The sequence below is a fragment of the Elephantulus edwardii genome, unplaced genomic scaffold (assembly GCF_000299155.1).
Source record: "Elephantulus edwardii isolate Elephantulus edwardi_28Jun2011 unplaced genomic scaffold, EleEdw1.0 scaffold00213, whole genome shotgun sequence".
Lineage (NCBI taxonomy): Eukaryota > Metazoa > Chordata > Mammalia > Macroscelidea > Macroscelididae > Elephantulus > Elephantulus edwardii.
This window is the reverse complement of record NW_006399963.1, coordinates 5,029,015-5,056,323: the sequence shown is the minus strand read 5'-3', so window position 1 is coordinate 5,056,323 and position 27,309 is coordinate 5,029,015. Positions and strand designations below refer to the sequence as shown.

The 27,309-nt window shown below is 43.6% G+C and overlaps 1 protein-coding gene across 1 annotated transcript; it reads left to right on the top strand.

Annotated features, from left to right (window-relative positions):
• On the top strand, positions 1-27,063 carry LOC102844414 (ras association domain-containing protein 4-like). Its single transcript, XM_006897736.1, has 10 exons — positions 1-62; positions 956-1,031; positions 13,346-13,488; positions 15,246-15,340; positions 16,753-16,910; positions 23,734-23,835; positions 24,122-24,173; positions 24,822-24,943; positions 25,750-25,847; positions 27,003-27,063. Exons 1-10 carry the CDS (start codon positions 1-3, stop codon positions 27,061-27,063), a joined length of 969 nt encoding a protein of 322 aa, XP_006897798.1.
• The last annotated feature ends 246 nt before the right edge of the window (positions 27,064-27,309 follow it).

Below are 27,309 nucleotides of genomic sequence, written 5' to 3'. Positions count from 1 at the left end.
ATGAAGGAAGATTTTCTACCCAATTCTCATGTGCCCATCAGTGATGGGAAGTCCATTCTCAAGTAAGCTTTTATTTACAAGGAGGGGCTCCATGCCTGCCATCTTCTTATTGCACCCTCACCTTCAGGGTTTTCCTATAGGCTCTCAACCATTCTTGGCATTCTTTGGTTTGTAGCTGCCTCATCATCTTATGGCTGCTCTTTTATCTACAACTGTGCCTTCACAGGAGAGGAAACATCTATGAAGGCAACATTCACATTGAATCAGGACCCATCCTACTCCTGACTGTTCCAATCATAGTCATATTCACAGGCTGGGGGCACAGTTCAATCTGTCACATTCACCTAGACACGGGCTGTGGATCTCCCTTTATTCTGGGAGACATTTGGTTGGGGTGGTCTTCTGAGGGCCTTTGGGGTTATGTGCTCATTGTTGTTACTTTGTCCCTGTATTGTACCCTCTGGAAATCATGGTGAGGAAGAGAGGAGTAAACTCCATGCTGCTCCCACTACAACAGTCATTCCTACCTTTGTAGCAAGTGATATGATTTAAAAGCAAAAATCTTCAAAATATTTGCACCTCTTGACTCAATAATTCAGGTTCAGGTTCTTAGTCTGAGGAGGTACCTTAGTGCTCAAAGACATGGAGAGTGTAAGGTTATTAGTCTGTGTGGAAATTGTAATGAGAGTTTGGAAATTCCCAGATAGGCAGAGGTGGGGCCATCATGTGAGTTTCTGTTCCTTCTATGCTCAGCCCCAGGATGGATCTGTAGGAAAGTCTTCTGTAAGGCTAACGGGCACAGGTCATAATGACCTAGTTTGATTAGGCATAGATGGAATATGCGTACTATTATACCCATTTTACAAATAAGGAAACTGAGACCAAAGAGGCAGAATGGCTTGTCCAGGGCTCTGTCCACTCCTCTCACAAATGTCTGGTTTCTTTATCTTTTTAGATCAGAGCTCTTAAGCCTGCTAAAAACCTACAACTGCTACCATGAGGGGAAAAGCTTCCAGCTGAGACACAGAGAGGTAGGTCCAGTTCTTGTCTTCATCATCCGATCACCATTCATCCTGATTTGTTGAAGATACTACTGGTCTGTACCTTGTTTCAAAATAATTATTTAGATAATTTTATCTAGTGCTGCTGTAACAAACGTAATGTATGGCCTTAACAAGAAGAAATCTATTCTCTCAAAGACAAAGGCTCAAAGTCTGAATTTAGGGCACAAACTGTAAGGGGTGGCTTTCTCTCTATGTGTCTCCTGAGTCTAGGAATTTCCAAGAGTAAGAACCTGATAAAAAGTCACACTCTGCTCCCAGCTCTTCTTTATGGAGGAAAGAAACTCTTAGGAGTTTCCTGCTACCCCTGAACCTTATATCTCCCTTCATTTCTTGTAAAAGGATTAAAGGTATTACAGGCCAAACTCCTATTGTGTCAGATCAGGGTGGTGATGAGATTATGCTTGTTGCATCCACCTTTAATCCCTGTACAAGTGATTCTAAAACACTGAATCGTGGACTAGCCAGGCTAACATATTTTGGGAGAATACAATTCAAACCATGACATCTTGTTTACTTCCAGATCATCCTAGTTTAGAGAATAATTTATGTGTTAGTTCTAGTCATTATGTTATCATGTTATATCTAGTCATATGGAGACTGGAGCCAGGTTACTCTAGTGGCCAGCATACCTCCCTTGGTGTCTCAGAAAGTGGTTTTGTGGACCACTAGTAATCACCTTGTGGGCCTCTTTCCTCTACCAAGGACTTTGGTTCAGATTAATTTCGGAAACATCAGAGTCTGAAATTCAGAAGTAAGTAATTCAGCAAATGTTTTGCTCAGAATCACAGGGTCAATCCAAATATGCATCAGAGAAAATCCTTCAGAAGTAGGGGAGGTGCCCAAAAGAAACTTGTACATGTTTATGGGATGGTTAGTCTTTAAGAATCCCCCATAGCTTCTGCCATATAGTCTGGTAGGGTCCATAAAACCCTTTTAATATCACTGTGAATGTAAGTCGTTGCTCTCCTCCCACCTTCCACAGCCACATGCTCTTTCATAGTAAATTAACAACAGCATAGAACATTCCTTCATTGTTCTCTTGCATCTCCATGGCAGCATTCTGAGGCCTTAATAGACTAGATGACTTAATCCAGACAAACCAGGCCCCGGGAGAGGGCTCAGACACCTGGAAGGTTCGATCATGCCAAATACACACTTTCTATTTTATGTAGCATCTTCAAGTCTGCTCTATCTCAGTGCATCTTCCAGGCACTCTATCCATCATGATGGACTTGCTCTCCCTGCAGTAACAAGTAACTCCCAAATCTCAGCTGCTTAATACAAGAAAGAGTTCTTCTCACTCAGATTGTACATTCAATGTGAGTTGGAAGGTCATCTTTGCTACTCAAGAGTGCACTACAGCAGTGGGAAGAACAAAGAAAATGTGGTTAGTACATACACAAAGCCCACTGCCATCAAGTCACCTCAGGTTCATGCTGGTCCCATGTATGTCAACAACTTTCTTATATTTTCTTGGCTGTAGTCTTTTTTTCTTTTTTTTTTCCTTCTTCAATGGCCAGAACTTTATTGCCTCACAGTTCTGGAGAATTCTTGGCATCTTAAAGCAGATTACCATGCCTTTCTTCTGAAGTGCTGCTGGAACCCAGGATTCATACAGCTAACATTTGGAGTTATAGACCACCTGCCATTTGTGCCACCTTTAAATAGCACATTTCAGTCCTTAATCCAGATGTGGCATTGTGAGATAGCAAAGATTCTAACCACACTAGATTTCAAAGAATGTGGAAGTACAGTTCTTTTTGTTCATAGGACAGTAGAACTAGAGAGGGTTCATGAACAACCCCAGTGATTATCATAAACATTGATGATTGTCTTCAAGCCCAGAGTAATGAAACCCTTCTCCTAAGGTCACACTAGGAGTGACAGAGCTGGAGCGTACAAGCTTTTCTTTCTTGAAGTCCAAACTTATCCAGCTTTTTTGTTCTTTGGAGCATTTTAAACCCTGTGTAGGAAGGAATCTTGTCCTAGGACATGTAGTCCAGGGGGTGTCAATTGATGCTCACAACTGTGGCATTTCAGCATGGCTCTGGGACTGGCCAGGGTCAGTGGGATGATGAAGATTAGAACAGAGCAGAGGGCAGTGAAGAATTCCCTATGGAAAATTGTATTTCATTGCTTACATAGAATTTAAAAGCACTTGATGGTAGCACCAACCTCCCTTCTCAAATGTGTCTTTGGAGGATACTCATTGGCTCCCAGATAGCCCTATTTAGGTGTTGAAATTGCCAGGTTGAAGAGTTGGCATCTCTTCCTTGTATTTCTCCTCAGTATATCTCTGGAAGTGGTCCCATCACCCTCCCTCAAAAGAGCGGAAAGGACATCACTTGGAAGATGGGATATTAGAAAGAAAGGGTGAGAACTCTGTTCCCCACCAGTCAGGAAACCTGAGACAATCTCACCTGCCATCTGTCTCCCCTGGACCTCTATACCATTATTCTTCTGTAAAATAAAATGTTGGGCTCTACAGGGGCTTGTTGTTGTGTAGGTGCCTTCGAGTCGAGTACGACTTATAACAACCCTATGAACAAAAGTTCTGAACCCTGTTCTGTCCTGTGCTATCCTCACACTTCTTGGCACACTGGAGCCCATGGCAGCAGTCATCGTGTCAATCCACCTTGTTGAGGGTCTTCCTTTCCTTCGCTGACCCTCCACCCTTCCCAGCATCATGTCCTTCTCCAAGGATTAGCCCCTCTTAGCAACGTGCCCAAAGTATATGAGTCAAAGCTCATCATTCTTGCCTCCAAAGAGCTCTCCAGCTGCGCCCTCTCAAAGACATATCTGTTCTTTTGGCTGTCCATGGTATGTTCAGCACTCTTCTCCAACATTACAGCTCAAAAGCTTCAATTCATTTTCTGTCATCAGCAGGGGCTACAAACTCAGGAATTAGTCAGGTTACATGAGAAGAGGGAAAGTGGGCTGGGACAGTGGGAAGAGATGAATTCTGGAGCACATAGCTGCTCATCTGGTCAAATACATCCTTGCTGTGCTAAGAAGGTGGGCTAAGTACGGGTTGATGCTTTCTGACTTCTCAAAAGAAGTTACTGTTCTTTGCCATCAAGTAAAAACTGACTTATAACAGACCCTCCACTGGATTTCCAGAGGCTGTAAGTCACATGCGAGGAGATTGCCCGTCTTTCTCTCATGGAATAGTTAATATAGTCAAACTGTCTGCCTTTGAGTTGGAAGCACAGCTTCTTATCACTGAACCACCAGAGCTTCCTCAAAGTATCTGGATTTTCAAGTGTTAAGTTCCCAATTAGTAACATACTGTATGTGTGTGAGAGTTAAAAAATGGGGGGTGGGGGTGGGGAGCTATCTACACTACAGGCAAGCCCTTAGAACTCCAGTTAGACACTGAGCGAATGTTTCATAGAGCTCTGGATGAAGAGTGCTGGAGTTCACAGGTTTGGCTATGTAGAGTTACCTCAGAAGAAATCCCTGGTGACCAATATCTGGAAAACTGACTCATGAATACCAAATAGAATATAGTTCTACTCTGACCCACATATAGTTCCACTGCCTCTGAGGTCAGCTAGAGTTGGAATCAACTTGATGCAACAGTTACTGGTGATCTCTGGGAAAATAACATCTGTGTACGTCACAGATATCCTGCAGGGAAGTTTTCTCCCTGTTATTGTTATGTACCATCAAGTCAGAACCAACTTATTACTGACCTTCAGAGGCAGTAAATTATGGAAGGGAGACTGCCTATCTTTTTTTCCCCATAGGGCAACTCATAGATTCAAATCACATTCCTCTGAGTTGGCAGTGTAATCCTTACCATCAATCCACTGGGTCTAATTCAAACTGTTTTCAAAATCTGATGGCAAAGGTTTCATCTTTGTGAGTTTTATTTTGGGGATTGCAAATAAGGGGATGAGCTGTTCAGTGCCCTGGGGTCCCTCACAGAGATTTTTCCCACCTTGAAGCCCATCTGCTACTACTATATCCTCCTTCTGTTTATTTATTCAAACCGCACAAAGCTTCTAATCATTCCTAGACCAGAGAGTCAGCCTGATGTCGTCCTGGAAAGCTAGGCAGGCTACCAGGGAGGAATAAAGGCTGGCAAGAACCTATTCACCAGATGGCCTTGTCAGCAGCCTGAGGCTCCCCATCAGGCCAGACCAGCAGTCACTGCAGTTCAGGAGCTCTGGTCACGTGGATGGACCTGCTTCTAGCTCCAGGACCAGGCTGTGGGCTGCCCATGACAGTCAGGCATCTTGGAATGAAAGCTTCTCATAATCTTTCTCCTCCTTAACCTACCCTATCCTGTACAGTACCTTGATTGCAGCCACAAAGATTTGTTCTCCATTCCCTCAGTTCTGCCATGCTGCCTCATGCTATTGCTTAAACTCATCCCACCGCATAGCCTGGGAAACGGCAGCTTTTGCTACTTCACTGCCCTTAGCCACTGGACAAATAGGAAACATCATGAGACATAGAGAAAATATTAAAATTGCTATGAATTTCAATTTATTTTGTTCCACAATCAGCACCCATGGTAGTTGTTGTGTTGTTAGGTGCTATTGAGTCAAGTACAACTCTTAGCAACCTTATGAACAAAAGATCCAAGCCCTGTTCTATCCTGTGCCATTCTCATACTTCCTGACACACAAGATCCCATGCAGCAGTCACTATGTCAATTCACCTGGTTGAGGATCTTCCTGTCCTTCGCCAACCCTCCACCTTTCGCAGTATCATGTCCTTCTCCAAGAAATAGCCCCTCCTAGCAACATGCCCAAAGTATGTTAGACAAAGCCTCATCATTCTTGCCTCCAAAGAGCACTCCGGCTGTACCTTATGCAAGACATATCTGTTTGTTCTCTTGGCCGTCATGGGATGTTCAGTGCTCTTTTTCAACACCACAGCTCAAAGACATCAGTTCTTTTTCTGTCATCCTTATTCATTGCCCGCTCTCAGATGCATAGCAAGTGATGGGAAAGACCATAACCCAAATCAGATGCACCTTAGTCTTCAAACTGACAGTATTACTCCTAAATACTTTGGAGAAGGCCCCAACTGCAGACTTTCCCACTACAATGTGTCTCTTATTTCCTGACTGCTGGTACCAAGGATGTTAATTGTGGATCTAAGCAAGATGAAGCTATGGTAATAGCAGTTAAGAAACCAAAAGATGTATTGCCTTGGGGAAATCTGCTGTCAAGGATCTCTCCAAAATTCCAAAAGAGCAAGGATATCAGATTAAAGACTAAGATGTACCTACCTAATCCAGGACATGGTATTTTAATTTGCTTCCTATGAATCTGTAAGTTGAACAGTGAATAAAGATGATAGAAGAACGATGCCTTTGAATTGTTGGGTTGGCAAAGAGTATTGAATGGGTTGCCAAAAAACAAACAAGTCTATCTTGCAACCAGAGTGCCATTTAGAGGCAAGGATATTTAAACCACTTCTCCTTGACTTTGGGCATATTTTCAGAAGGAACCAGTCCTTGGAGAAAGATATCATACTAGGAAAGGTAAAGAATCAGTAAAAGAGGAAAACACTCAACAAAATGGATTGACATAGTGACTACCACAATGGTCTTGAGCAGAACAGACATCATGAGGATGATGGAGCAAGGTTCAGGTCTTCCTCCAGTCCTTCAGGTCTCTGCATCATACTTGACCTTATGGCATGTAACAATAACATCTTCCAGAGGATTCTGAAGCATGGTCAATTCTGAGAACCATTATTCTAACTAAGAGCATGGTCTTATCAGTTGGGAGTCCCCAGAAGGCTCACCTCTGTCAAAAGATCTGTGGGGACATGAGTTTGGAAAACCCCTAACCTGTGCCCTGTTTACATGTGACAAGATATTGCAAGTAGGAGGTGGATTCCACAGCGGTGAAGAGGCATTCCTGATAGTTTCAGTAGCAGGAGGTTAGCCACTCCCAAACCATGGGGTTTTGTGTTTCTTAACCTAAAGAGGATGTGAGTATATAGCTTGTCTTCCTTAGATACAGAATGTTTCAGGTGTCACTGTTGTGAGGTAACCTGGCCACAAAGATGGCTGGGGCTAAGGGGCAAAGTTCTGACAAGGATATATGCAGTGCATTTTCAGGGTCTCGGAGGGTGAGCCTCGCTCCGCAGTTTCTCAGATTCCAGGGCTGGGATGGGGCAAGGGGGAGCTCTGCAGTACTGGCACTTCCTGCAGATGGAACAGCTGGGCAGGCAGGAAAATTCCCAGTCTCCATGCCCTGACTCTAGACTTAATCTTTGTTCTTACTTATTTCAATGCTTAGAACCTTGCAGTATAAGAACGACTGTTTTCAATTTTATAGACAAAGAGCTTGAAGCCCTCAAGTAACTAATCTAACATCACATTGCAGCAAATGAAAGATACTAGCAAGGTTTCCAGGTATAGCACCATAGTTTATAATCCATCAAAGGCATTTAAAACCTTAATCTTTTAGAAGTCTTGGTAGTGAAGGTATTGGTATGTGTCCTCGAGTTGGAACTGATGCATAGCTGACCCTCCAGCAGCTTTTCAGAAACAGTAAATCACTCAGGAGGAAACTGCCCGTTTTTTTCCCATGGAACATATGTGTTGGCAGCACATCTCTTCTCTACTCGGGCACCAATGACAAGGTACAGAAATATGAGTAAGAGCCTAGTCGTTAAATTAAACTACTTTCAGGCTGCCACAGGTTCAACACCTGGGTGTCCATGAACACAGCCATGGAGCGATCTCCACTCTTTTCTTCACTGCATCCTGCGAACTTTCTCTCCCATGGTCTCATCTGGAGAGGCCAGGTGTTCTAAGGGGGTGGATGACAGAACCAACCCCAGGGCCAGTATTTCCTTTCTAACTTTCTCCCAGCATCCAAGGGTTTGGAGGGAGAGTTTCACCCTCATGCAGCCTGAGGTTTAATTTCTTGTATTGAAAACCATACTTTGGGAATAATTTTGCTTATATTACAATGAAATATACAAACAACCAGGAGCAAGATACATCTTCTGAAAATAGAGTTTTAAGCACTGGTCATTAAATCCATCACTCACATCTGATAATGTGAGCTAGAGGATTCCACAATGGCCCTGGACCTTGGCTGCCAAGTGGACAACTCCTGGGAAGGCTTAGACCTGGAGTAGCTGAGGACATACCCTCTGCATCTCAGCACTTGGTGTGCTCAGAGTCTCCCTCTGGCGGACATAGTGTGTATGGCACCCAGCCTTCTTGCTCCAGACTCTATAATCTCATTTGTGCCTCAGCCTAGCTTTATCGCTTTCTCAGTGGAACAGAAGGGAGTTCTGGAGGCTTCTTGGTAAGGAATTGTGCTATTAACCCAAAGGCAACACGGTTCAAATCCACTAGCTGCTCCACAGGAGAAAGATGAGCAATATCCACCTGTGATTTACAGCCTCTGAGAACCTTGTGGAGAATCAACTATAAGTTGGTTCTAATGTACACAGCAAAAATAGGGGAATAGAAATCTTGTGTCTCATTCCCTGGGAGGTTTCTTCCATCCTCTTTTCTATGGCCTGAAGACAGAAAATGAAGGACCGTTTACATTCTCAAGGTTAAATGATCTAGACAGCCAGCCCTGCCCTGGGAGCTATGAAACCCCAAGCTGCTCTCTAGGGGACAGGCTCCATTTTCCTTCCATTCTCCAGCAGTGAAGGAAGGATGAATGTGACAGTCACATTCCTGTGACCTTCACCAGGAGAACCTTGAGAGGAAGGAAGGGAATTCTGCTGCTTGTTTTGCCTGGTTAGCAGGAGCTTGGAATAATGCCAAAAGCCCATTATTTGCTTTTTGGCAACTTTTGAAGGTGCCATTAACTCTTTCATCCCTAGGGATATGAACAGAGGAGCCCAAAGCACAGAGGTACTCTTACCCCATATCTGCCTGCTTCTGCAGATGTGGCAGCATGCCTTCTGAGCTGGGAAGAAGGAAGGAAAGTGTCATGGGTGGCATGATCCTGCGGTTGCTTTCATGCTGCTTGAGGGAAAAGACAAACAATCTCCTCCCATGTGATTTAACCCAGAAACCTAGAGGGTTTCATGAGTCTCTTCCCACTCAAAAGCAGTAATGCATTTGTTCTCAGAAGGCTGAGATGAGATGCTGAACACACCCAGCATCTGGCCCAGTGAGTCCACTCAGTCACCTGCCAGGCAGGTCAGCTGTCCTGTCACCTTCCAAGAACACTTTGGCTAAAGCTGCCTTAGTGCATTTGCAAGATAGCTGAGTTGTCTAAAGATGCAGAAGGTTACGCAGACACCAAATATGTATATAGAGAGTTTAAAACAGCAACTCCAAGTCTATTTGCTTAGTCTTAGTCTCCACCTTGCAGGATATAAAGTGGGGACAACAACTATACAGAGAAGTTGTCTGAAATTTCTATCTATATGTGTGATTTACATTCTGATATTGCACAAAACACACATAAAAAGCAGGAGCAGAGGCATTTAAAATGGATTGGTGCAGTGGTCGCCACGAAGGGCTCAAACACAGCAATGACTGTGTCGATGGAGCAGCACGAGTCAGTGTTTCATTTTGCCAAGTTGCTATGAGTCAGAACTACCTTGACAGCACCTACCAACCTAACAACAACAAAGCAATTCAGAATAGCCAGGGGCAAAAAGTGATCATACAGAGGGAGGAAGGGTGGAAGCGGTGAAGTCAAGCTCAGTACCCAGCCCACACCACCATCTGATTCCCCCTGCCTTCACTGAGTACCTCCCCTGTTCTGGGGATCCTCCCTGACCAGAGTCAGCCTATTTTCAACTCAAGGGAGCAGGGCCAGCCAGGAGGGTTGTGAGGCCTGACTCCTAGTTCTAGGAGGACTGCACCCTTCGCCTACATTCCACACCTTCACCTTTTCACTTGCCAGGCTCCTTTAGGAACCAGGATTAATCAGGGCAGACCCAGCTCATTTTGTCTTAGGCATACAACTGGGCTTCTGTTGTTCAAAACACACACACACACACACACACACACACACACACACAGCCTACAGCCTGGCTTTAAAGTGTGGTCTCTGAGAATGGCCTTAGAGAAGGGGTGAGGACTTTTTGATCCAGAATTTTGGTGCCCTGCTGCAGATTTCGGTCTTCAATTGCCAGCCCCAGATTTATTCAGCACTGGGGGTAAGGAGGTGGAGACAATGGGGGTGGAGGCACTGACTAAGAGGGCAGAGTGTAGGAGCTGACCCACTTCAAGCCCCCTGGTATGCAGACATTGTCTTCTGCTCCACTTCCTGCTTATGAACTGACCACAACTACTTCCCTGTTCATGAGTTCTTTTTGTGTGGGTGTGTGTGCATGCATACAACAGCAAGGAGGTAGGGACTGTGGTTTGGCCATGATGAAACTGAAGCACTGTGGCAGAGCAAGTAGATTCAGTGGCCTCAGTCATAGACAACTGACTGGCCCTTCTTCCTGCCTCTATGCAGAGAGGTCTGGCTCTGAATTGTCAAAGCAAGCAGCCACTGTGACCAGAGGCCTATAGGGACAGTGCGCCCTAGGGAAGAGAGCAGATGGAGGGGTGTGGCATGGCAAACAGTTTGTTGATAGCACCAGCCAGGGTTTCTCCTTACAGAAGCTTTTATTAGGGGAGTCAGAGTTCATAAGTCACAGAGAGGTGTGAACAAATTGTCCTGCAGGTACTGTCCTTGGCATGAGCAGTGAGTTCTGAGGATGCTGTCCATAGGATAGGCTCTGGGCTGGGTTTTCTAGAGCCCTGGTTTTTCCTGTAAGAGCTCATGGGTAAGTATCCAGAAGCCCTCATATCACAGAGCTTTGATCAGACTCCTGATTTTGTGAATGACCCACCTGTCTGTATAGAACCTAAGGGTTTACAGAAAGGCCAGTCCTCCTCAATAGGCCCTTCTTGCTTGGCAGTAGGGACTACTGGCCACTGAAACAGGGGGTGCAGTTGTAGCAGGGTGCTCCTCGCATAGGCTCTGCTGGGTTGGCTTCCAGCAAGGGCTCATCTAGCACAGAGACAGACTGGGCCTGTTGACAGAAGGACCTTACATAAACATCCAGGCTGAGAGGATGAGGGCTCTTGGATGGCATTTCCTCTGAGGCTTTCCAATTGTGGGAAGGAAGGGCACGGAGATCAGAAGCCAAGATCATGTCACTACTGGTTAGGGTAGATGAACAACAGCCTGTAAATCAGAGAGGAAGGGTAGTGAGGGGCTGTGTGGCTATCTTGATGCCCGTCTCACATTCTCCTACTCAGACTCTCATCTGAGACTGCCCACCTGGGCTCCCTAGCCCATTTCCACCTGGGGTCCATGGGCAAGGGAGACTGACTGTCATGTGAGGAGGGGCTCTGACATCTGATGATTGAGAACTGGGGGATGCTCATACCTGTTCTGGAGAAGACTCCTAAACTCTTTCTTCCTGCCCATCTGAGAAATCCATGGGCTCTTGGCGAGCTCTTGTGGCCTAGTGGTAGGAAACTGCACTGCAATCCCAGAGGTGCACGGTTCAAATCCACCAGATGCTCTGCTGAAGAAGGAGGAACAATTGCCTCCTGTACCAGTCAGATCCAATTTGACGGTACACACATACAAAGAATAAATAAATAAATAAAAATTATCTTAAAAAAAAAGAAATCCATGGGCTCAAGACTTTGTTATTACTGCTATTTTAGATGTGTATAAATAAGAGAGCCTAGCTTAGTGGACTTAGGTCTGAGGAAATGGGCTTAAATCTGGGATCTGCCATCTGTGCCCTTTGGCAAAGTACTCAACCTGGTTACTCATCCCTAAAACAGTATTGTAAACACCTGCATTGTGGGCTTGTGTGAAAACACATGAAATACCACACTGAGACCCTTTTTTCCACAACTGTACATAAATAAGCCAGAACTCTACAGACACGCATTCGTTCACCCTGATGTAAGCAGCACTCTTGCTTTTTCACCAAGAAGGCAGGCTGCTCAGGGCTGGCCTGAGAACTGCTACCAAAGAGAAAGTGGGGCCTTTTTATAGTACTGCTCTCTTACCTGAAGCTGGGAGTCCTGGAATGTCAGGAATCAGTTGATAGCCCTCAGGATGACTGGCTGGGGAAGGGAAGGGAGGGCTATGTATCCAGATGAACTAGCATGTCTGATAAGCCTCACAGCCTGGCAGCTGAGTCTATACCTTCTCACCAACCTTCAGTTACAGCTGCTCACAAGAACTCTGGCGATAATAGCCTGGGGCAGGGCCTGGCCAGCCAGCCTGGGAGGTCAGTATTGTTGACTCTGTGGCCTGAGGAAGGATGGACTATAGAGGGGTGAGGGCTCCAGGGGTCACTCTCCCAGGCTCTGCCACCACCACCACTATGTAGAAATGTTTCCTCATGTGTTCTCGCAGAGTGCTTGATCTGGACAGGTGACTGATAGGATCCAGTGACATAGACTCCTTCACCTGACAGTGGCAGCTGAGACCAAGTTTGCAGCCTTTGCCTCTAGGACCTATATGTGCCCCTTAACAAAATGTGTACTTTAAAGTAAGAATTTCCTTGCCCTTTTGTTCAGCAAATGTCCAGCAAGTGTTCACATTATCTGGTGTATATAGGACACATAGGATGAATAAACTACCACCAACCACCCCACAAAAGGCCATGAGGCAGAAGATGGGCAGAGAGCAGACAGACAGTGGTATCTTCTAAGGAGAGGATAGTGGTCATGGAGAGGCAGAGAACCAAATGAAAATCTAACAGTGGGATATCTGTACAGTGTGTGATAAGAGTGTTCTGGTTGTGCTTAAGGACGATAGTAAAGGGCCATGTGCCCAGATCATGTGGTAGAAGGCCTAGGCACACAAGGCCTCTGCATGGACTCTGGAGAAGACAGAGAGAGGCTGCTGTCCCTCCCCCAGCAGCTCTCTTCTTCTCAGCTCCTGTGGTTAAATTATTCCCTGGGGGAGTTCTCCTGGTCTGTGTCTTCTCCTCCTGACTGTCTCTCACACTCTTACCAAATTGGAGCCTTCCCCTTCAGGGTTACTTATCTATTAAACAAAATGTCATTTCTTTGCCAACAGTTGGGGCCTGTCAAGGAAGTGATTCCTCTGGATTTTGAGTTTTCCTGCAACTGTTTTCAGACTGACTCTGTCAGTCTGACTAGGCCCTCAAAAATTATTTAAGATGTACAGATTTAAGATAGAAGGAGTCGAGTGTCTCTGATGGCAGGACCTGTTTGAGCAAACGCAGAGAGAGGAAAGGGCTGTGTATTTGAGCTCAGGAGAGTCACAGGGAAAGTGGGCAGTGACCCCTGAGGGCTGCTGCTCAAGGAAGAGGCTGACGCTGTGTGCACTCCACAGGAAGAAGGGATTCTGATCATCGAGGGGCTCCTCAACATCTCCTGGGGACTGAAGCGGCCTATCCGACTCCAGATGCAGGATGACTGGGAGCGGCTGCCCCTCACCCCCACCTCATGGGCAGTCGGGCAGTCCAGTTGTGAGCAGTAAGTGCTGGCTTTGGACAGGTAGGCCAGGTAGTGCTGGTCACTATCCCCCTGAGTATACTGTTGGAGGTGTGTCTTTGACCTCAGGATTACACACACACACACACACACACACACACACACACACACACACACCCCAGCATATACCCTCATTCTAGAGGGTCCTTTCTAGATTATAGCCAGGGCTTTGCAGTCCCTTCCCAGAACATTCCAGACTCTGAGCACCTCCAGCCATATTTCACAAATGCTCCCAACTATGTTTTCTGTGTTACTAGGAGTCTAAACAGTCTCTGTAAGACAGAATTCCTGTTGTTTCCTGTTTTACCTTAAAAGCAGGCGACTCGACGGCACATAACAACAACAACAACAACAAATCCAGACTCCTAATACCTTACTTTTTTCCCCCATTTTATTATCAGAAGAATATTTCAGTCAAGAGGAAATCACTTGCCACCTGCCTTGTTGTTTAATTGATTTTTACCTCTTCTCCAGCTTCCCCAAAAGGAAATTAGCTGAATTCTTCCTTGCTTCTGAGTGCAATAAATCTTTTCCAGAGACAAAAGAATTAGTGTTTGTTTCCTCTCAAGTAGAGTTGGTAGAGAGGATTCAGCACTTAGGTGCCTCAGCATCACATGCCCCTGCCAATTCCCTCTGTGTGGGTCACACGTAGAAAGTTTTAGGAATGTGGACTTAGAGGGTGAAGTCCACATCACTCAGGAAGACTCCAGGTTTAGCTTATACTTCTCCCCATCTTCCATCCCAGCATCCCAGCCAGAGTGCTCCCTGAGTCCTGCTGGTTCAGCAGTATCCTCAGTGGCCTCAGCTGGCTTAACACATTCTGGTCCCTCCTCCCCAATCCGGTGACGTGCTTCCAAGCCTTCTGAAGCTTCTTCCCACCATACCATTCTGTCTCCTGTCAGACACTGTTGCCCTTGCATGGGAGTTTGTTCTGCCGAGAGGCTTGGACATTTTGCCCCTTAAGTGGCCTTTGCCCAGAGTCCCTGCGTGACACTCTTCTAGGCATATCACTGTGTGCACACAACAGGTCCTCAGCCTCCCCAGCTCAGACACCTCTCCTTCCTCCAGACACATGAAGAGATCTTTGCTTCCTAAATGTTTACATGGGAATAATTTTTTTAAATTATATATGTAGCTGATAAAGGTATCTGACTTTATTTCCAAAAAAATGTAAAAACAAAAGATAAAAATCACAGTATTAACAATAGTGTTAATATGCACAAATTCTTGGAATTTTGAACATTACAGATGAAAAACAAAAGAAAGAAGCAAATTATAAATTAATAAAAAGTATTTTAAATATGTACAGTTGTTGTTGTGTACCATAGAGTCGGAAGCAACCCATAGCACAGGAAGAGATCTGCATGCCTTCACGATTGCAGTGAAGCTTCTTGCCACTAGGCCATCAGAGCTCCCTATCTGTACTATAAACACTTTTTATGACATTAATATGTAAAACCTCGGACTCACCAATATGAAGTAAACTAAAACGCCAAAGAAATATTAACATAGACCAACAGAAAAATAATCTCACAAAATAAATTTTTAAAAGAAAACAAATAATCAGTTGAGGATGTTGATATTACTAGGCAATACAGAAATGCAGCAAATTATTTAAGTGGCACTGTGAAATTCCAGCTTCAGCCTTGCCTGCCCTCCCAGCTTCTAACTCACATCTGCCCTCGTAGCTGGATTCTTAGCTTTTCCGATGGATTTAACTCACTCATCTCTCTTTTCAGAATGGAAGCACTTCTTCAGGACAGTGGCAGAGATTCAGCTGCAGAGCCAGGCACTGGGTCTTCAGTGAAGCCAGAGAGCGCCAGGAACAGCTCAGGTGAGAGCCTGTGAGTTACTAGGGTCAGGCCTCAGTGAGATGGGAAGGGTACTCTGAAGAATACCTGTGTAAAGTAGCAAAAAAGCAACTTCATATGTCTTCAGCCTCAGTCATCAGGAAATACTTGTTCAGATGACATGCTTTATGGATGTTCTTATTCATTCCTCACAGCATCCCCACAGGTAACAGTGGTGACTTTCTTTTACAGAAAAGGAGGCACTGTCTGGTAGAGGTGACAAAGTATATAAATGGTTCTATCACCATCTGGTGATTCTAATCTACCAGTTGCTCTGTGGAAGAAAAATAAACAATCTCTTCCCGTTAGATTTCCTAACCAAAATGTCGTTCAGTTAGCCTCTGAAAACCTGCTGGAGGGTCAGCCGAGTCACTTCTGACTTGACAACACACAATAACAACCACAGTCTTAAACCAACAAACCTCCTCTCCTCACTCTCTTTCCATCTCTCAGCATTTAGCACAGGACCTTTCCCACAGAAATCCCATTTAACCCAGCTATTCTACTGCTAGGAATATATTCCAAGAAAATCAGAACTGAGACATGAATGCACATCTATTTGTACACCTATGTTCACAGCAAGAGCTATTCACAATAGCAAGAGAATGGTAACAGACAGATGTCTGTCAACAAATAATTGGATTGAGAAAGTATGTTACATTCACATGATGGAATGCTATACAATACTAAGGAACAATGATTTTGTAAAATACTATAAAACTTGGCAGAAACTAGAAAGCACTATGCCAAGTGAAATATCTCAGTTACATAAGGACAAATGTTTCATAAAGTCACTATTGTGAAAATAGGAAGATAACTGGGTAAGATGTGTATGATTGTTCTAAAGGGGAAAGAATGAGAGGAACAGAAGGGGAAGAGAGAAAAAATTGCTGGGTTAGCAGAGGCTAGTGGGTCAGGAGGTGAAGTAGTGGGAAAGGTTCAATACAGACTTGAAAAGATAGGATGATAATAGTCATAAAGCAATGATAATTAATTATATAAAAATATAATGTATATGAATAATTATATAAAATACAAAGTACATTTACAAAACATGATGTATATGATATACAAACCAATTTTTTTTGGGAGAAAAACATATAAAACTATCCTAATCATTGGTGGGGGGAATACTCCACAGGTCTAGGGCCTCCCACCCACTGGTTGAGCTGTCCTGAGACCAAGTGTAGCTCTGTCCTTGGGTCAGACTCTGGCTCTCACTGTTCCACTATGCAGACAGGAACACTGCAGGCCTCCCTCTGGCCTTTCTCACCACTTGGCAAGCTGACAAGGTGGTAGAATAAGACCCCACAGGCAGCAGGACTGTGAATGGCACCAACTGCCTTGCTATCACCATAACCAGTGTCTTGGTCCTGCCCTCCAGTTCTCACTGTAGAGGCCGTGGAAGAGGACACAGAGGTCCCACAGCTACTGAGGACCAGGAGTGATGCCAGTTGTATGATTCAGAGGAGGCCCAAGGGGCGCACACCTAGTGAGGCGCAGAGGATCCAGCGACACCGCTTCTCCATAAACGGGCATTTCTACAACCACAAGGTGAGGCCCCATCGTGCTCTTTGTTCCTCACCCTTTGCCACCTTATCTCTGGGGCTAGTCACAGAGACTAACTTCAGAGAGTCTGTCACCAGCCCAGGCACAGCTGTGCCCTACTATAGACCCTGGAATTGTTAGATCTACCCCCATAACAAAGGGGACAGTGGTGGTTCTTCAGAGACAGAATACCTTGCCTTTCATGCAGGAATTCCAGTTTCATTTCGCAGCTGAGAAATCTTGCTGTCACAACCTATCTATCATCCAGGCTTCCATATTGCTGTTGCTAAATGGCTTAAATGGTGTTTCCAGACAAGAAAAGGAAGGACAGCCTGGTGATTGATTTTGAAATATCATCTATGAGGAGATGTCATATGGGCCAGGGTTTGCCACTGATTTTTTAACAAGAACTGAATTTTTTTATTAATTTAATGAAAATTTACAGACACTTTGGATTTCCACTGATGCGCACTTTCCTCCCAGCCCACCCCTCCCCCCTCAATTCGCTCTTGTCTTTGAGAAATTTAAAAAAAAACACCCTATTTCATTGTTATACAATCCCTCCCCCACCCCCCACTCCACTATGTAGCCTTCATTCTGGACTCCTGTCATGACAATAATACCTAATCATACATTCCTTTTAAACAGTTCTCTCCCTTATCAGTTTCAATGTATAATTCAATGTATACTGATACATTATTTATCCCCACTTTTCTTAGTTTTACCTCCAAGCCCGATGTCAGTCCCATAACAGTGGCATTATGCAGTATTTGTCCTTTTATGACCAAGATATTTCACTCAGCATAATGTCCTCCAGGGTCAGGTATTTTTGTATAATGTTTCATGATTTCCTTGTTTTTCAATGCAGCATAGTATTCCATTGTGTGAATATAACACAGCTTCTCTATCAATTCGTTTGTTAAGGGATACTTGGGTTGTTTCCAACTCTTTGCTATTGTGAACAAAGCTACAATAAACATGGATGTGCATATATATCTACTTGAAAGGTAGTTATTTTTTTTTAGGGTATATTCCCAGTAGTGGAATTGCTGGGTCAAATGGTATTTCTGTCTTCCATAGTGGTTGCACCATTTTACACTCACACCAACAGTGAATAAGGGTTCCAGGTTCTCTACAAACTCGCCAGCATATGATTGGTGTTCTGTTAAATTGTGCTATTCTTATTGGGGTGAGATGATATCTCATAGTTGTTTTGACTTGCATCTTTCTTAGAGCTAGGGATTTTTGAACATTTCTTCATGTGCTTGTTGGCCATCTGAATGTCGTCTTTGGTGGTCTGTTCATATCCTGTGCCCATTTTTCATTTGGGTTGTTTACCTTTATCTTGTTGTGGTGCTCGAGTAGTTTATAAATTCTAGATATAAGTCCCTTGTCTGATATGTCATTACCAATTTCCCGCCCCTCCCCCAAGTCTGTGGCTTCCCTTTTGACCCTTCTGGAGAAGGTTTTGGATGTGCATAGGGATTTGATTCTTAGAAGGTCCCATTCATCTATTTTATCCTCTCCTGGTGGTAGGTTTTTCAGGATGCTTGGAAGACCTGTTTATGTTGTGGATTAGGACTTCTAGAATTCTTCCAAGCTTTTCTCTAATGAAGTTTATAGAGTTTGGTTTTAGTCCTAGGTCCATAATCCACATTGAGTTGGTTTTTGTGTATGGAATGAGTTGTGGATCTTGCATGCATTTTCTACAGTTAGTTTTCCAATTTCACCAACACCATTTGTTTATAAAAGGCTTTCATTTCCCCACTTGACTGATTTCATCTCCTTGTCAAAAATCAGTTGACTATAGGTCGATTTCTGTATTCTCAATTCTATTCCATTGATCTATGTGTCTGTCATTGTACCAGTACCATGCTATCTTGACCACCATGGTAGTATAATGGGATATGAAATCAGGGAGTGAGATACCTACTACCTTGTTTCTATTTTTAAGGAGTGCTTTGCTAATTCTGGGCCTCTTTCCGTTCCAAATGAAATTGGAGATTGCCTTTCCCATCTTGTTGAAGAATGGGATTAGTATTTATATTGGGATTCCATTAAACGTGTAGATTGCCTTTGGTAGTAACATTTTCACAATATCGAGTCTTCCTATCCATGAGCTGGTTATATTCTTCCATTTCTCCACATCTCTTTTTTGTTTCTTGTAGTAATGTTTTGTAATTTTCTTTGAATAGATCCTTTGTGCTTCTGGTTAGATTTACTTATTCCCAAGTATTTAATCTTGTGATTAGCTATTGTGAAGAGTATTGTTTTTCTTAGCTCCTACTCTACATTCTCTTTAACAATGTAGAGAAATCCAACTGATTTTTGTATGTTGATCTTGTATCCTGCCACTTTGCTGAATTAGTCAACTATGTCCAGTTTTCTTGCTGAGTCTTTAGGGTTTTCTAATTTTACTGTCATATCATCTGCATGAAGAGATAATTTTACCTCCTCTTAGCCAATTTGGATACCTCTCATTTCCTTCTTTTGTCTTATTGCTATCACTAAGACTTCCAACACAATATTGAATAAGAGAGGTGATAGTCGGCATCCTTGCCTAGTTTGTGTTCTCAAAGGGAATGCCTTTAATCTCTCTCCATTGAGAACAATGCTGGCTCTTGGGTTTAGACTTTTTACGATGTTGAAGAAATTTGTCTTTAATCCTATTTTGTTGAGTGTTTTAATCAGGAAAGGGTGTTGGATTTTGTCAAAGGCCTTTTCTGCATCAACTGATAGGATCATGTGGTTCTTGCTCTTTTCTTTGTTAATGTGATGAATTACATTGATTGTTTTTCTTCTGTTGAACCATTCTTGCATACCTGTTATGAATCCCACTTGATCATGGTGAATTATTTTTTTGATGTATCATTGGGTTCTATTAGCCAGGATTTTATTAAGGATTTTTGCATCTATGTTCAAGAGAGAGATTGGCCTATCATTTTCTATTTTGGTCCTATCTTTTCCTGATCAAAGATATGTTTGCTTCATAGAATGAGTCTGGGTGAATTCTGTATTTTTCTATTTTCTGAAATAGTTTATGTAGAATTGGTGATAATTCTTCCCTGAATGTTTGATAAAATTCACTTGTAAAACTATCTGATTGAGGGCTTTTTGGACTAGAAGTTGTTTTATTACCTTTTCAGTTTCTTTTGTTATGGTTCTGTTCAAGTGTTCAATTTCAGTTTGTGTCAGTTTAGGTATGTTGTGCATTTCTAAGTATTTGTCCATTTCCTCCAGGTTTTCATACTTATTTTGAGTATAATTTTTCATAATACTCCATTGTTAGCCTTTTTATTTTAGTTGGTTCTGTTGTGACATTGTCCATTTAATCTCTTATTTGGATTATTTGTGTCTTTTCCTTTGGTACTTTTGCTAGTGGTTTGTCAATTTTATTGACCTTTTTGAAGAACCAACTCCTGGTTTTGTTGATGGTTTCAATTATTTTTCTGCTTTCTATTTCATTTATTTCTGCCCTAATTTTTATAATTTCAGGTTATTTTGGAGGGTGTTAGATTTTCTTGCTGTTCTTTTTCAATTTGTTGGAGATGTTGGTTTAAAGAGTCAATAGTCATTTTCTTCTGCCTTTTCATGTGTTTACTTACTGCTATAAATTGACCTCTGATTACTGCTTTGGCTGTTTCCCCAAGGTTTTAGTAAGTGGTGTTTCATTGTCATTTGTTTCAAGAAATTTTTTAATTTCATTTTTTTTTATTTCTTCTAGTACCCACTAATGTTTAGCAAGGTGTTGTTCAGCTTCCAAATGTATGGTTTTTGTCTCCTTTATCCTCTTGTTATTAATTTCTAGTATTGTAATATTGTGGTCTGAGAAGATGCTTTATATTATTTCTATGTTTTTTTAATTTATTGATGCTTGCCTTGACCTAAAATGTGGCCTATTCTTCAGAATATTCCATGCATTGTTTTTTTTGGGGGGGGGGGTGTTAGCCTATAAATATTTATTAGATCATGTTGGTTTATTGTGTGGTTTAATTCTTCAACATCTTTGTTGATTTTCTTTCTAGCAGTTCTGTCTTTTCTTCAGAGTGGTGTATTGAAGTCTCCAACTACTATAGTAGTCTATTTCCTTTTTCAGGTTTGTTAAGGTTTGTTTTATATATTTTGCAGGTCTTTCATTTAGTGCATAGATATTTATTGTTGTTATGCCCTCTTTTTCTATTGACCTTTTAAACATTATGTAGTGACCTTCCTTTTCCTTCGTGATGGTTTTTGCATTCAAATTTCTTTTATTAGAGATTAGTATCATACCCTCCTGGTTTTTTTTCTGGTTGCAATTTGCTTGGTATATTCCCCCCTCCCTTTATTTTTAGTCTTTCTTTATCTTCATTTTTCAGGGGTGTCTCTTGTAGACAGCATATTGATGGATTTGGGATTTTTTTTTTATCCAATCCGCTACTCCTTTTCTCTTTAGTGGTGCATTCAAAGCATTCACATTCAGTGTGATTATTGAGAGGCAAGGTTTTATTGCTGTCATTTTGTTGGTTCTTTTTGGTGTTGTTGCTAGTTACTTTGGTCCATCTTGCTTTCTGTGGCACCTCTGTAAGAAGGACATCTCTCAGTGTTTCCTACACTGCTGGTCTTGATTTTACGAACTCCCTTAAGTTCTGTTTTTCTAGGAATATCTTGATCTCTCCTTCATATTTGATGGGCAATTTTGCTGGGTACAGTATTCTTGGTTGGCAATTGTGTTGAGTGTCCCATATATGTCATTCCACTGTCTTCTTGCTCACATGGTTTCTGCTGAGAAATCTGCACTTAATCTTATCTGTTCTCCCTTATAGGTTTCTCTTTGTTTCTCCCTTGCTGCTTTCAGATTCTTACCTGATCTTTGGTTCTGGCAAATTTGACTATGATATGCCTGGGTATTTTTCTTTTGGGGTCTATTCTAATTGTGTTCACTCAGCTTCTTGAATATATATTCACTCATTCTTCATTTTGCCTGGGAAGTTTTCTTCTAATAATTCTTCCACAACTTTTTCAGTACTTTCACTTTCTTCTTTCTGTTCTGGGATTCTAATGATGCACATATTATTTCTCTTGATGATGTCCCACTTTATTCTTAGGTTTTCTTCTTTTCCCTTCCTTTTTAATTCTGCTTTTGCTCTAGCATATCAGTGGTGAGAATTCTATTGTCTCTTTCACTGGTTTTGTTTTCCATCTCTTCAACTCTGCTCATGTTGACAGCATCTGAAACATTGGACTTCATATTCTGGATCGTGGGTTCTTGTTTTTTCAGAGCTTCTAATGCCTCGTTTGTTTTATCTGTAGCATTTTGGATTGTTTTTTTAAGCTCCTCCTGGTTTTTGCTTGCAGTGTCCTGTTATTCTTCAAGTTTGTTTTTCACCCATTGAAAATAATCAGTCATTGTTCTTTTAAATTCTGTGTCAGAAAGTTCCATCACACTTTATGGCTTCTCTATTGATACTGTTTCACCTTTTGGGGATGACATCTTGCTTTGGGCTTGTGTAGGGTGTGAGGTAGCCTGCTTCTTGTGTGACATTGCTGTGGTAGAGTTTTTCATGCCTGAGACGATAGGTTCTTGATCTGAAGTCACTGCTCTAGAATAGGGTGAGGCAGCTACCTTACCCCTGTCTTTTTCTCTGAACTTCTAAGCCAAGAGAAAGTTCAGTTCAGGGCCTATGAGAGCAGCCTCTTATAGCTAAGTCAGATCAGGCACTCCAGATTAAAGGCAAGTTAGTTGACTGGACTTGGAGGCATGGGTGTGGAGTGGAACAGGTGTGGGGTGGGCACACACGGGGACCTCACTCAGAGTCCAGCTGTCCAAGTAGGCTCGCATGAGTTCCTCACTTAAATTCCAGCTGTCTGACTCTCCCCCTGTGGCTCCTGCCCATCAGGGCTCTGAGTCTGTCAGGGCTTAAGACAACTCATTCAAATTCTGCTGTCCTGCTTGCTTCTGGCAGGTGAATCTCATAGCATCTCAGCTGGTGGCTCCCATTGGGGCTCTGCTGGAAGCTCCTGCCAGGGCCCACAGCTCACTGCTCCTGTGGATCCCAAACACATTGTTTTAATATTAGTTCTCACTCAAATTCCTACTGTCCTGCTCACTCTCTACGCCACACACATAGCTCTCTGCACCACTCTCATCACTCTCTGTGCCTAAGAACTGCATTTTAAAGAAACACTTCTCAAACTGTGCAGTACAGAATGACTACCTGACACTCTCAAATTTGTTTTCTGTACATGCAATAGAGCTGGGAAGTGGTGAGGATGGTGGGGTAAGTGACAATTTAAGGCTGTATTCTCACATGACACTACCAAATCATACCCTAAGGACCACATTTTGGATGGGTATCATGGTAGCTATGTAGAGAATAGACTAGAAGGTAACAAGCCAGAAGGTTAGTGTGATGTCAACAGAGGACCTTAGCTTGTGCCAGTCTGGGAAGAGGTAGAGGACAGATTTGAGAACTCTTTGCCTTAAAATCAACAGACCCCTTAAAATTTAACTGATAGGGAGAGGAAGAGACTGGTTATTACCACCACTCCAACTTATGAATTCCATTCTTAGCATTGGATCCTAGAATCCAGAAAGCTGTGATACATACATAAGTATCTTCCTTACAGGATGTTTCAGGTACAGAGGCACTCCTAAGTATGGGAATAGCTTGAACAAGAATCCATCTGAATGGACAGACATGACTCTTCCCAGAGCCTAAGGAGAGGTTCCTTTGCTGTCCTTGTCTGCTCTACATGGTCTGGCCAGATGCAGGCCCAGACTCCTGCATGATGTCAACCCTGGTGTCCCCTGGACGTGACCTGAACTGTCTCTATTTCTACCTCTGTATAGACCTCTGTGTTCACACCTGCCTTTGGCTCCATGACCAATGTGAGGGTCAACAGCACCATGACGACCCTGCAGGTGCTCACCTTGCTGCTGAACAAATTCCGAGTAAGTCTGACTGTGGAGCATTGCTGTCAGTGTTAATAGTAATCTATCATTGTGTGTTTGGGGGCCAAGGAGCAGCCAAGGGAAGGAGTCATGGAAGGAGTTCTTTCGAAGGCCAGTGATTTGCTTGTGGCTCCTGGACAAGTCTATGTAGGTTTCCTCAGCTGAGGGGGCATCTCTGGGATCTCAAGCAAAGAAGGGTCCGTGGTGGTTGTGTGTGGCACCAGGCTGTCATACGAAAAGGGGCTGCTCTGTCACTGTGCTTTGACTCCGACACTTCTTGGTACAGGTAGAAAATGACCCTGGAGAGTTTGCACTTTACATCGTACACGAATCTGGGGGTAAGTGTCTGGCTGCATTTGTGGACTGAAAGATAGACTGTCCCTGTCCCCTTGGCCAGCTTGCCTCATATTGCTTCTCTGCAAAACTCTGTGCTGGGAAGTGTAGGGGCCCAAATCAGGTCCTTCTTGCCCTGGACACATTGTTCCTCTTACACAAATTATTCTCTCCATCCTAAACCCAAGGACACATGTCTTTTTTATTTTTTTTCTCTTCAGATTCCACCATAACTGTATGTTAAGTTGCCACAAGTTAAATAAGTGATTTTCATCTCAGCGAGCATAATCAGGAGTGGTTTGGAACAAGCCATAACCTGAGAGACAGGGTTAAACTCTCTGTTGCTACTCTATTATGACACAGTGTAGGGACCCTGTTGGCAGAGAACAGGACTTTCCCTCCCTTCACATCCTGTCTCTGCTCCCTCAGCCCCTGTTTTTATAAGCTGGATCTCTGCTGGTGAGGCAATGTCTCAGAGCAGCAATATCAGGAAAGTCTGGAAAAGATTCCACAAGTTCCCTTCAGCATCAGTTTTCCATCATGTTGCTGTCCTGCATAAAAGAGAAGCAATTCTGTGTCCTGTGAATCTTGTAGATTGTCCCTTCCTTCCTGCCTGCCTTCCTTTTATCTTTCTTTCTTCTTTTCTTTTTCAGAACGAACAAAGTTAAAAGACTGTGAGTACCCCTTAGTTTCCAGAATCCTGCATGGGCCATGTGAGAAGATTGCTAAGCTCTTCCTGATGGAAACAGACTTGGGCGAGGAAGTCCCCTGTGATGTGAGTGAGGGCTTGTGGCTTGGTGTCCCATTCCTGAGGGACAGGCTATGTGGCAGAGTGGGAGACTCCTGAGGCATCTGAGGATGAGTGTTGCTAGAGTTCCAACTACTGTCCTGAGTGCCACAGGCCCAGCACAATGATGGCTTAGCTTCTGCCTTCAGTCACCCTGGTAACCACTAGCTGTACCAGCTGGCTTAGTGAAGATTAAGATCTTGGGTCCTAGAACCCAGGTAAAGGGACTTTGGCTCAGTCCTTTCTCATCATGCAAGTAAACCCTTGACTAGAATGTTTTGCTGTTATGCTCATCACCCACCTCAGATCTCCTTAAAGAGTCCTAGATTTGACAGGATAGGAAGTGTTCCAGTCTTAGCAACAGCCTAAATCTTGCTCAGACAATGATCAAATTTCCAAACTTCTCAGAACAGCTTGCAGGAATTGGACCCTGATGGTCCTGCATTTCTCAAGCCACTTTTAGGACTTGGGAATTTTCATTTCATTGTTTGGAACAATGACAAGCGTACTCCTTCCATCTTACTGTATAACTCAATTTTACTATTGAATGTTTTTCCAAATGTTCATTTAATATATCCTCCTAGGGCTAAGTGTTGTATTCAAGATGAGAACGGATTCCCCTCTCCTATATTAGCATATAGTAGCATATACTAGCAGTTGTAGAGTTGTGAAAACAGCAGCCTTACCCTGTACACACGTATGTCCTTTACTGGCCCTTATCAAAGCCATAGGATAAGAGAACACACTCTTGGCTTTTCATGTAAAGCACTTTAAAATGTTCTTGGATTTTCTAGGTTGCTCAGTACATTAACTTTGAAATGCCGGTGCTGGACAGTTTTGTTAAGAAATTAAAAGAAGAGGAGGAAAGAGAAGTAATCAAACTGACCACGAAGTAAGCAGCACATAAAAAGTTAATTGTGGCACCTAAATGCCAGGGGCCAGTCTATGAGGTAGGGAATACCCAGGCCAGGGTTGGGAAGTGTCTTTCTGCTCAGTACTGACCTGAGGCTGGAGGACAGCTGCCAGAATGGCAACTGATAGTCCAGGGTGTTTCTCCAGAGCCAGCATCCTCACTAGCTTGAGCCACTTGCTGCTGAAAACATGGCATGGAGGTCAGAGAGCCAGGAACTTCAGTGGGCACTGGGTCTCACATGTGAGGGTGCTGGGACCACAGGATGTAGAGGGCCTGCTCAGTGCAGACTTGGCCTGGCCTAATACTCCATATGTGGGAGTTTTCCCAGCTCAATGGCAGGTTTTGGCAGGCCTGGTAGCTCCTTGAAGTGCAAGGACCTGAGAAGAAGGGTGAACAAGTGTCACCTGGAGACTCCTGGGGAAGCTGCACCGGGGCCAGCCAACTATGTGAAGCTTGACAGACATATTGTCCTGAAGATCAGTTTCTTGCTTTGATTCATGTTTCCCAAAATATGGAAGACGTTCATCTAATGCTCAAGTTAGACTCCAACTAAGGAGAGAAAGGACAGAGGTGCACAGTGTAAGAATATTAAGTAGGGACCTAGTTCCAGTTCTGGCTTCTAGCTGAATAACCCTCAGAAAACCACATCCTCACATCCTAGGCCACTATCTGTGCAGTATGGCCTGCCTTAGTGGGACAGCAGAGACCCCAATCAGAGGACATAAATACACCAAATACTAAACAGTGTTGCTGTAGATTTGGAGCCAGAATGGGAATCAGTTATGGTTTTTGAGTGTGCAATGTGGAAACGGAGGCCCCTAGATAAGGAAAAATGTCCCCCAAGCTACTTCAGAGCTAGGCTGGAGCCCAGCCAGCTTCCTGCCTCCTGCTCTCCTACCCTGTTTGAGGCAGTTCTTTTCCACTGTAGCATATGCAATGGAAACAAAATTCTACTTTAAAGCTCACAGCATAGTTTACAGCCATGCCTGATCACCCTCACAGCAGCGGTCCCTCTCCCTGCTTGAGAATAGAGTGGCTAGCCATTGTCAATTGGTCAGAAGTAGTGGGTCTCTTGGAGCCACACTCCTCAACCTCCTCAAGGTCAATGAATCCTTTTGGTTGTGTCTTCACTAGGTTCCAAGCCTTGCGTCTGACAATTCTGAAGCGTCTGGAGCAGTTGGTGGAAGTCAAGTAGCTGACCAATGCCAGCCACTCTTACAGTCTCCAAGCAACAGAGTGCATTGCCTCCTAGGGCCAGACCCTGCCCCCCATTGCTGACTAGGTGACTGACAGCCCTGCCTGCACACTCAGTGCCTGTTCTTCCCACCTATGTAAAGTTTAAGTCCTGAGCCTCCTATCCCCAGCCCTTTGCTTCCAGGTAAGCATACACAAGGCCTAACCACTCTAGAGGAGCAGAAGCTGGCCATGCAGAGTGGAGCCC